This window comes from Propithecus coquereli, unplaced genomic scaffold, assembly GCF_000956105.1.
Source record: "Propithecus coquereli isolate 6110/MARCELLA unplaced genomic scaffold, Pcoq_1.0 Scaffold1, whole genome shotgun sequence".
Classification (NCBI taxonomy): domain Eukaryota; kingdom Metazoa; phylum Chordata; class Mammalia; order Primates; family Indriidae; genus Propithecus; species Propithecus coquereli.
Genome location: NW_012133857.1, coordinates 5,015,484 through 5,026,932, shown reverse-complemented (window position 1 = coordinate 5,026,932; position 11,449 = coordinate 5,015,484). Strand labels below are relative to the sequence as shown.

The following is an 11,449-nucleotide window of genomic DNA, read 5'->3' as shown; positions in this document are numbered from 1 at the left end:
TATGTCATTTTATTTATTGTCTTCCATTGTCTTTTTTTCATGTGAGTTGAGATTTTTATGGTTGTTTGAATTTTATCCTGGCCATTTCATATATTGAACTCCTGAGCTCAAACAATCCGCCCGCCTCGGCCTCCCAGAGTGCTAGGATTACAGGCGTGAGCCACCATGCCTGGCCAAGAATGATTGCTTTTTTTTTAAGCATCTTTATAAGAACACTCTGAAGCCTTTGTCAGATAATTCCAACATCTATGTCATTTTATTTATTGTCTTCCATTGTCTTTTTTTCATGTAAGTTGAGATTTTTATGGTTGTTTGAATTTTATCCTGGCCATTTCATATATTGCATTATGAGACTCTGTCTTGTTGAAACCCTACAGAGAATATTGATATTTTTGTTTTAGCAAGCAATTATGCTGGTTAGATTCAGGCTGCAGGTTGGAACTGTAATGTAGTGTCAGATCAAAGTCAAAGGCTTTGTAGTTCTATGTGGATCTGTCTGGTGAGTCCCTCCCCCAGGTTTCAGTCTGGGATGTTGGCAGAAAGTTATCTGTTAGCTTAGTTCCTTGAGTCTTTGGTATGTATGCTGTTAGGATCAGTTCCAGACATGCGCAGGTTGGGGGTGAGCCCAGGAGTTCACAAACAGTTTCATAGGATTGTTTTCCTGAGCTCTTTCTGATGCATTATCTCCCCAATACTTTCTGGTTCCCTGGGTTTCCCATTTTCTCTCTGGCCAGAAACTGCCCACTTCCACAATTGTGCCACATCCAGGCCAAACACTAGGAAAACAGAGAAAGAGCAAAGAGTTTTGTCTGCAGGCTCCTGTTGCTGCCGCCACTGCCACTACTGCCACTGCAGAACGGCCTGGGGGCACAAGAGGATGGAGGCAAAGGAGTGAAAAAACCTGGAGTGTTTCATCTATACTCTCTGGGCTTTGGGGAGTCCCCTCTCTTCAGGCTGGGTTTCCCCTGGAGCTTTTTGTCTGCCCCACAACGCTCACGTCTGGAGTTTGGGTTTGCTGAGTTCAGGCTGGGAAAGAAGTACTAAACTCACCATGAGCTTTAGTGGTGCTTTGAATTCATTGTCTGCACCCAATCTGCCTGTTGCTGTTACTTTTCAGTGTTCTCAAATAGCTGTGCTGTGAACTTTGTTCAGGTGTTTTTGTTTAGAGTTAGGGTCTTGCTCTGTCACTTGGCTGGAGTGCAGTGGCCCAATGATAGCTCACTATAGCCTCGAACTCCTGGGCTTAACTGACCCTCTTAGCCTCCCGAGTAACTGGGACTACAGGTGCATCAACATGCCCAGTTAATTTAAAAAAAAATTTTTTTTTAGTGACAGGTTCTTGCTGTATTGTCCAGATGGGTCTCAAACTCCTGGCCTCAAGCAATCCTCCTGCATCAGCCTCCCAAAGTGCTGGGATTGCCGGCATGAGCCACCTCCCCTGGCTTCTTCAGGTTTGATAGTTGCATGCAGAAGGAGAGAGAGGGTGGCATGTGTTTTCACTGTCTTACCCAGAACTGGAACCTCTGATTGATATAATCTTAAAACACTATTTTTCTAATTAAAAATATATCTTTATATATAAGGCAACAGTTGATGTTAATAACAGTTCTGTTAAGCAGCTAAATCACATAGTTTTCAATTAATTCTTTAGGCTTTGTTTATGTCTACATTTATGTCAGCTGCACATGATACTATTTTGGTCTTTTCCTTTTATCACATAATTCTCACCGTGTTTTTCTATTTGCACCTTCTAACCAGCCTTGTGGGGGAAGGTAGTCTTGTCATTTCTTTGCAACTTGTGGGTGCTTTCCTGGGAGCATAGCCTCTGCCCACAATGCTAGAGCACGGCTGGTCGGGGGCAGTGAGCCTGGATGTCGCTCAGCTGAGCTCTCTGAGGCAGTTCTGAGAAAAATCAGGTGGGAATTTTCACCCAAGACCCCTGATGGGGAGCGCACCTTCAGTATAAGTTTGTGCATACTTCAGACATCATTGAACTACAGCTGACATTTTCAGAAAGTAGTCTTTTTAACTCAAGTTGGGTGTAATTTCAGAACACATTTACATGCAGCTCTTTTAAGATGCAAATGTTTGCAAAAATCACACCTGATGCCGTTGAACTGGCAGCTGTTCTCTGGCACACTCAGGGAGTGGGAGAGGATCTCAGTGGAGGTGCAAATTCATTCACGTGTAATTCAGAGTTCACGTGGAGGGTTAGTTACCCCTGCGACCTTCCTATCATGATGAGTGATTGGTTAAGAAATGTTCAGCCTTTTCTTGAGAGCTGGGGAAATAATAATCCAGCTTTGGTTGCTATGATCAAAGTCAGTTGAAGCCGGCCTGGCAGCAGCTTCATGGTGGGGAGAGAAGCAGGCTCCGTGTGAACTCCTGCAGCAGCCCCTAAGTGTCACTGAGCCTCCGTTACCTCATATACAAAACATGCCACACGCCTACCTTGCAAGGTGAGGCTGTGGAGCAGAATAAATGAGAAAATGTACAGGAAACTGCAGAGCCTTCTGAAATGTAAAGTACCATATTAGTGTTTATTATAAAATTTTTAAACTAACAAAGGTGAAAATAGGATGTGAATGATGAATTAAGAGGAGTAACTCTAATAGCAGAGTCAAAGATTCATTCCTCAAGCCATCTCTGCTCTGCCTCCCAGGACATGGACTGGTTTTATGAGGCGGGGGGATGAATTACAAGGTCTCTGGGGGCTGGAGCTGGGTAAATCCCCATCTGAGCCCCTTCCAGCCCTGAGAGCTCCTGACTGTAAACAGGTGCCACAGAGTCAGGGATGCCCAAGTGTATTTCTCCAGGACTGCGGTGATTAGCGTGGGTGTACTTCCTGGGGTTTGGTTATTAGTCCCTCTTCTCCCAGGCCCCCAGATCCCCAGGCACCCAGGATCATGATCCTTCTGCCCACTGGAAAGAGATCACGTTGGGCTCAGAGCCCCAAGGACAGATTTCCAGTTACTAGCCGGCCCCACAATGTCCCAGCACTGACAACGTAGTTTTGCTTTAACTGGAAAGTTCAGGCTCCTAGACCCAGAGCCTCCTGAGGGATCCATGTGAGGCACCCCGCCCTGTACTGGTCTTGCTCAGCCCCAACGGACTCCCTGTTTCCCACCCCCAAGGGTCACCAGCATCTTGCCTCTACCCCCGTAAATCGCCATGGTCAGCAGCGCTCTGGGGGTGGGGTAGAGGGGGCTGCCTGCCCCCCAATGCCTCAGGCAGCACTGTGCGGGCCTGACACTCATGGTGCCCATCCAGCAGGGTTTGAATCAGGGATGGGCAAGCTGATCACTTGCTTCTCCCTCCCACCCTTGCAGATCACCTCCAATGAGAAACACCTGGAGAGCCTCCAGAGTGCGGGCAGCCTCCTGCAGGCTCTGGAGCAGCTGGCCCCGGCTAGTGGGTAAGTGGGGCCCCGGGAAGCTGTACAGAGTCTTCTCAGGTCAGCAAACACTCTCAGCCATTCCTTTCTCCACTCCTCGCCAGCCCCCCAATCTCCTCCACACCAGGGACCACCACCTTCTAGCCTGTCATTGCCCACTGAGGTCCCCCCCAGTGCGATAAGGGATCCTCTGCCCCTCCTCCCACGGGGCACGCCCTGCGGTGAGGGAGGGGACTGAGTCAGCGAGGGAGAGAAGGTGCCAGTCGCACCAGGGGAGACGACATCCCACCTGAGGCATCCGAGGAGGCTGAGCGGATGATGACCAGGTGGGAGGTGCAGCGAACCTCATGAGAAAGGCAGCACCTGGCCTGTGCACATGCGCCCCCCTCAGCGGCCCTGCCGGGGTCCTTATCACCACCTTGTGCAGCACCCGCAGCCGGGGCGGGCCGACAGCTGAGCCTGCTCTGCAGCCCCAGGCTGCCTTCCCGGGCCAGATCTTCAGAGGGAAGACTCGGACCACACAACAGAGTGCTTGACACCCGGAAGCTGACAGTGTGGGGTGAGGCCAGCCTCCTAGTCCTCGGCTGTACAGTCAGTATGTCTGGAACATCCTGGAAGTGAGATCCACAGACCAGGCCTGGCACCCAGGAGCGCGTTACACACTGTGAAAGCAGGCACTGGCATCTCAGCCAGCCCCACAGTGACACTGACACTCGAGGAGTGAGAGGGAGAGTCCCCAGGGGGCTGGGGGGTTCGTCCCACAGTGACATGCACTCCCTCCCCCATAGGACTTGAGAGGTGGGGGCAGGTGATGGGAGTGGGGCTTACGTATTTTTACATTCTTATCCAAAATGTTAGCATCAAGTGACCAAAGAAAAATGACATGGGACTAAAGAGAAAGTTGCCGGGTATCCGTCCTCCAGGCAGCTGGTGCCGCATAATTGGCTTTGGCTTCCGTGTGGCAGCGCTGAGCCTGGCTGGGGCTCGGTGAATGCAGTTACACCTCCTCCCTCAGGCCATTGTCCCCAGAGCTGAGGGAGGTGGCTAGAAGTTGTGGCCTGAGCCCCAAGGGCTCTGCCCTCCCTTGGGGGAAGGACCCACCTCCGAAGGGTGCCTGACCTTCACTGGACCTAGAACGGGTCTGCCATTTCCTGGTAGTTTCTATCTTTCTGCTTCCTGGTGTGTTTTGGGTTTGGTATTAATTTGAAGAAAAATTCTGTGGCTGAGGCATCGCTAAGGTGGTGAGTCTGCAGAGAAGGCGCAGTTCCAACCAGCCCTTTGCATTTACTCCTGGATTGGGTAGGGGAGGAGGGTACCATCCCTCAGCCTTCCCCACCCTTTCCTCTTTAGCTTAAACCGAAGGAGTAAGCTCTTATTTGTGGTTTTCTGTGAGGCAAGGTAACGGAGAGCCTGACTGGGATTGGAGGGGCCCCTTCTCACCTCGCTGGGCCCTGGGTGTGAGGCCTGGACAGTGACTCCCTGGGCTGGACTACAGGCCTCCTGCTAGACTGGTTTGTGAGGAGCAGGTAACATCCATCCCTGGGATCCTGGCCTTGTGCAAAACGCCGTGATGAAGACATCCTAAGCAGCTTTGTGCTGAGGAGGGTGTGGGGAAAGCCACAGAGGAGTGGAGTTTGTCAGACAGCTCCTGAGAGCCCCTCCTCCCCAGGTGCCTGCGTCTACAAGATTCCTCACCCAGCAGGGGCCGCTGATTGCCTTTAGGCCAAAGCCAGTACATCCTCATGCTGGACCCAAATTTGGATCATATGTGTCAAAACAAGGCTCAGTGCTCCCATGAGGCTGGTGGCCTCTTCTGCACTCACACCCAGCACTCCAGCATCTAAAATGTCCACACCAGGCAGACCTTGTGTTGGGTGGGGAGGTTGCCACTATGAAGTTGTCTCCTTTGGGCTTTGTTCAGATGGCCCAACCAGAGAGGGTTTTCTTGTGTCAACCAAGAATGTGTGGACGGCAGCGTTCCCAGTTCTGATGCTGCTCCGCCAGAGGCTGGTGTGCCATCCTTGCCAGCTCTCTGGGGCTGCTCCGGTGGGCGGGGCCCCATCAGACTAGCCTGGACTCAGCCAGAGGCGGCGAGTTCAAACGCATTCCCACCCTCCCGCAGGGCCTTTGATGCTTGGAGCAGGAATGCATGGCACCGCCTCCCAGTCGGTGGCAGCCCCACTGCCACCCGTGTCTTTTATGTAGCGCCCCCACCCCACCCGTCTGTTTGGTAATAGCTCTATTTCTGTGCAGTCAAGAGGGTGCCACAAGCTAATTTTACACTTCAAGGATCACTGCTATGTGTCTGTCTTTTCTTTACCAGCAGTTGTTAAGGCACAGGTTTAAATGTGTTTAAAACAATCTGCTCCCATAACGAAGTTTCCATTTTAAGCTCTTAATTGCACATCCACGCCAATGAGAGTAAGAAGCCCAAAGCTCTCATGGGCTGGGAAGTGGCCCCATGGAGCAGGGAGGGTCAGCGTGTGGAGTGGGTCTGGGACACTCAAGTCAGCTCCTGCAGGCCCATGGAGGGACCCAGGGCCGGGTGGGGTCTGGTTACTGTCTGGTGGACTCACCCTTACGGCGCAGTAGCAGTCTGCTGGCAGGGCTGGCTCAGATGTTGAGTGGTGTCTACAGCCAGGAGCTCAAGCCTAGCTTAGGGGGCCACCATGGCTAGTTCTGAGCCCACCTGGACTGCAGGCTGGGGGTTCTCACCTCACAGCCCTGGAGCCAGGGTTTCCTGCCTCTGCTTCCCCAGAAAATGCACACGGGCAGCTCTAGGAAGCAGCTGGCCCATCAGACATCGGGTGCAAAAGGGGTCAGCCCCTTTGAAAGAGGGGCATTTTACCCTGGACATGCCTGTTTAGTGTCTCTCCTTCGCTTTTTTTTTTTCACAGTTCATCTGCCGACAGTGTTGTGGCTTCCTTAGCCCTGGAAATGCTCAAGCTGTTGGGCACTTGGCAAGAAGGCACTTAGCACAAGCCCACTGTGTGGCCCCAGCCCCGGCGGCACGGGCAAGGTCAGCTCCCAAGGACACTCACCACATCACCACCCACAGCTGTATTTGGACCTAATAAAGTCAGCTGAACCCAGAACCTGCTGGCTTAAGTGCTCTTACTGACTCTGGGGCCTAGGAAACCGACTCAGAACGGACTTCCTCAGTTCCTGTGGGATGCATCTTGGGAGCCCAGGTTTGCTACCTGTTCTCAGAAACGTCCTTTCGTTCTCTGTGTGGGCCAGGTAGGCCTCCTCCAAAGCGAGCACTGCCTGTGCTAATAAAGTAGGTGAGAAGCGCAGTCCTCAGCCTGCCAGTCTGTGAGCATCTCTCTCCCCGGAGAGGAGCGGAAAGGCAGGACTAGGCAGGAATGCTCTCTCAACCGCAACTCCAAGGCAAGCCTTTGGAAGCTAGTTTGAGCCTCTTGTCTTCCTCCCACTTTTACCTGCCTGGCTTTTTTCATTTCAGGGACAGACTGATTCCAAGAATCCTGGGGAGGACTGGGTAAGACTCACTGAGCAGCACAGACTGTTAAAAGTTTGCCTAAGGAATACAAAACACTCAAGGAACACTGGCTTCCTTGAAGGTGTGTCCACCCACATGGGATGATGGCATCAAAGTAGAATCATTCCCAACTTTTACCTCCTAACCCCTTACCCTTGAAATCTTCCCAGCTTCTGCCTCATGTTCCCTCATACAGATGCCCGAGAACCTCCCATGCAAGAGTCAACCCAGTAGTTGGTGGGTGCTGGGGAAGGATGCTTGGACGGTGGTACTGGGGAAGGCTCGAGATCTGGACTGGAAGGTAGGGGTGGGCCTGGGTAGCTCCAACCAGAGGAGCAAATTGAAGTCATCCTTTGGCCTCTCTGGGGACTCCTTTTCCCCATCTGCAAAAGGAGAGGGCTAGACTAGATCAACAGGTGCTAACCCTCTCCCAGTGCCAATGCTCTGTGCTTCTCTTAAGAGAGGGCATTTGCTCCATAACAAACACTGCCCAGATGGATTCCGTCCCAGGCAGCAGCCACCTGCTAGTGGAATGGGTGGGACAGCAGAAGCGGTAGCCTTGTAGGCCCACAGATGGCCCCATCTATGGCATCATGGGAGGCCGATCACACCATCACCAACAGCCCCACTTTGACACAGTGGTCTGGGGGCTTTGCCAATTTCCATTTGGCTTTACAGTGAAAACAGCTCTGTGCGCAACCGCAAAGGCCTGTATGTCAATTACCTTAATCCCCACCACAACCTGCAAAGCTAGCCTTCTCAGCGTCATTCACAGACGAGAAAACAAGCTCACAGGAGCCGTTCCATTGCCCAAGGCCCGATTCCTTGGTTGAACCCTGGACTCTGACTCCATAGCTTGTGTGTGTTCCCCAATGGGATGTTCAGAGCTTGAGCTGTGAATAATTGGGGTATAGGAGTGTGTCCCACCCAGGAACAAGCAGCTTCATTTGACCTTTCGTCGCCTACTGCCCATGGTGAGGAGGCTCCACTATTTAAGTCCTCTGGGTGACGCGCCTGTCCCCAGGCTGGGTAAGTCCACGTGGCCCTGGCCTGGCTGGAATCGCCTGTGTTTCTGGGAGTGAGGGGAACAGCTGATGGAGCAGCCAGAGGCCTGGATTTCAGCTCCAGTGGCTTTGCCTGCCAGACCCAAGAACAGGCACAGGTCTCCTTGCATTCCCTGCCTTCTCCCTTCATTCACTTCTTCAGGGAACTGCCCTGGGGTTTTGGGAATAGAGTCCACCCAGAAATGTATTTCAGAACAATGGAAGATTCTTCTTCCTTCTTTCCCCTTTTCAGTTGAGCAAGGAGGACTCTTTGCTATTTAACATAAAACAGGAAGGTTTTAAGATTCCGGAACTATTTTGTTGAGTGTACCACTCCTGTTCCTGAGCCCCACAGCACTGCCTGTTTGGGGAAAGGCATATCTGAGTAAGCAAGAGACAAGGAGGTGATGGTCCCACGCAGAGCTGCTGCCCTGCCAGAAGGGCTTGGTCGCTAAAGCTAGTCCATGCCAAGCCTTGTACCCTGGCGTGAGGCTGTATCCTCCTGAGGGAATGGGATCCTTCTTGTCATTCTCACAAAGGAGTTGTAAGGAAAGCAGCAGCCCAGGCCCCAGAGAGTTCAGAGGTGGGGGATGTGAGCTTAGAATGGTAACCCTTCCTTCTCCTCTCTAGGCCTGTACCTGGTATTCGGCATTTTCGGGCTATCTCCATTCTGAGAACAGAGCTGGTCCCTGTTCCTTCTCAGACAGCTCAAGATTCCAGCAGTGGGCAAGGGACCCAGACCCAGGCACCTACTAGCCCTCTCCTTCCCTCCGTCCCCAAGCTTCAGCTATTTGGTAATTGGCTACAACCCACTGGCTGAGCCTCTCCAGAGATGAATGGTGTTACTGAGGTCACAGAGATAGGTCGGAGGCAGCAAGAGGCCCAGGTAGCTGCACAAGACTATCTCCTCTCTCTCCACGAACAGCAGGCCCAAAGCTTCAAGACCTTGCCTTAACTTACAGCCTGAGAGTGGATGCCTAGTGAGTATTTGGGTGACTGGTCACAGGTGTCCTGAGGAGCTGACAGTCTGGGGCAGCTAAGTAGGTGGGTCTGTGGGATGCAGCAACAGAATTTGCTGTCTTACGGTTCTTTGCACTTGTCTGTCTTTTCACATTTCCTGTATTACCTCATGAGATTCTCAGGTCAACCTGTCGACACAGGGCAGGAATTCTCCATGCTATAGCTCAGAAAGCACAGGCTCTGGCAGTTAAGGCTCTCGGATGAGTGATGGGAGAGGAACTGGGTGTCTCCTGCCTCCACTTGAAGCAAGAGGCCCTTTTTCTTCCCTCTCTTGGCAACAGAAAAATACCATGTAGAAATAAATCTCCCTGATAAGTGCAGTGGCTACGGTAGAAAGTGAGGAGGGAAGAGGCTATAAAAAAGGGACTTGGCCCCTTGGGGTGGGGGAAGGACAAGACTAGCCAAACCTTACGAGGCTTTGGCCCCAATAGCCTCAAGCTCCAGTGGGGCTGAGAGAAGTGTGGCAGCAAGAAACTATGGCCTTTTAAATCCTACCCCTGGCCTCTCTCATCAGAGGCTTGATGTTGAGGTGGTGGAGGACAGATGCATTCTTTAGGTATCTTAATAATTGCTTTCGAATAGGCAATATTCAATCCATAAGCAGGGCAAAAACACCCAAGATGTACAGTGTGTCTCCCTCACACTGCTGTCTCTCCCTACCTCAGACTCCTCCCCCAACATGCCTGGTGTCACTAGGGTCTTTGTATACATCCAGCGTTAGGCTATGCATACTTAAGTCTTCACAAAGATGCTACAACCCCCTTTTACCCAAATGTTGGCAGCTATAAACTCTGCTCCTTTTTCTGCTTCATGATGTATTTTGAAGATCACTTTGTATCAAACATAGCTTTATGCGCTGCGTTTTTTCCCTTTTGACTGCAGAGTGGTCCACCAAATGGATGCATCATAATCTGCTTAACTAGTCAGTCCCCTCTTGGTGGATATTTGGGATGCTATTACCCATTGAGCTGCAGTGAACATCCTTGTACTTCCTGCTTGTGTGAGCATAAATTCTGAGAGTAGAACTCTTTTGTCACAGAGTAGCTCTGCGGGCCTTATCTAACATGGAAATTCAAGAGAGTTTATGGACACAAGGACCTTTCACTATTCATGTCAAAACATACCTTGGAAATACAGGGTTACTGTCCCAGCCTGTCTGGAAGGCTGGGGCTTCTCCTTTGCCTCCCTATATACCCCTATACCTGTTCTGAGCGCTGATCTGCCCACCCCACTCCTGCTCCACTGAGGCCTGTCCTGTCCTTCCAGCTTACTGGAGTCACACGGATGGGGAAGCGGGGGTGGTGGAATGGATCCCATACAGGACTCCACGTAGGAACTACTGGATAAGAAAAAGAAAACACTGTCTTCTCGGCACCCCCACCCTTCCTATCATTTTGTAATTGTACTTTTGGTGGTTGATTTGCTCAAGGCAAGGAAATGCTGTTAGATTCTCAACAATCAAAAATCGACTCAGCATTCTTTGCTTTATAAACTAAACAGCACAATTCAGCTCTTGTTTTTATTACAGTAACCAAAACAAGAATTAAAGAGCATATTTATCTCAAGATCTTTCACTGTCAAGGACTGAAATAATCAGATCAAATCCTCATGTCTAGAACATCTGTTCCAACATGGAAAAACTTCATTCTTTGGCTCAATGGTGGTCACTGCAGTGGGATCAAATGTCTATTTCCCACAGCTGTCTCCTAACTACAATAAAGGAAAAGGAAAGCTCACACTGGAGAGCCCTCCTACTCCGAACAGGCATGTTCCGGTTTTCTCATCATCTTCACTTCTCATACCCAGGCGGGCCAGAAATGCAGGTAGGTAGCACTCCATTTAGGCCGTCCCCACCGCCATTTCTGGTACCGAAAACCTGATTCCTCACTTTCCTCAGCATTCTACCCTGAGGATGGGTTAGGTATCTTGCCAGCATCCTACAAACCCCCATCCCCAGGTAACTGCTGTTCTGATTTCTGTAGTCATCTAATCCCTTCCTTTTTGGCTTTACCATCCATGGATGCTTTCCTTATAATAGCTTGTCCCTTTTTCTTCAATCACCGAAGACCAGTGAAATCCTAAAGAACGTATTTGGGACTTGCTTTTGTTCAGTATTATTTTTGAGATATACCCATACTATGCCCACACCCATATTCTGTAAAACTGTAGGTTTTTATGTCTCTTGTGCGAACAAAGCAATCGTTGGACACGTGGGCTTCTAATGTGGGTTGTCACACTGTGCTCTACACCAAGCCATAATGAAGCTTGAGGCCACAGAAAAAAATCAGTAATACTGATACTGCCCTTAAAATCTTGCTATTAGTAATGGATGTTTTCCTCTATTACAGTTTTATTCAAAGAGCTACCTAATTGTTCCACACCTTTATGAAAAAGTCCCTCTTCTTCCACAGAGAGCTCCACCAATGCTACCTCTAAAGTGTCTGTAGATGCCTGTCTTATTCTGGTCCATGAATCTCTATTTCTATCCTTGTA

General features: G+C 50.5%; 1 protein-coding gene across 1 annotated transcript in view; it reads left to right on the top strand.

Annotated features, from left to right (window-relative positions):
• The window catches only part of ULK4 (unc-51 like kinase 4), a 672,597-nt gene extending 666,108 nt beyond the window's left edge, over window positions 1-6,489 (top strand). Inside the window, exons 34-35 of the mRNA XM_012652718.1 lie at window positions 3,330-3,415; window positions 6,292-6,489. Of these exons, the coding sequence (XP_012508172.1) occupies window positions 3,330-3,415; window positions 6,292-6,370 (165 nt within the window). The 3' untranslated portion in view covers window positions 6,371-6,489. The remainder of the gene's footprint in view (window positions 1-3,329; window positions 3,416-6,291) is intronic.
• Window positions 6,490-11,449: the final 4,960 nt, after the last annotated feature.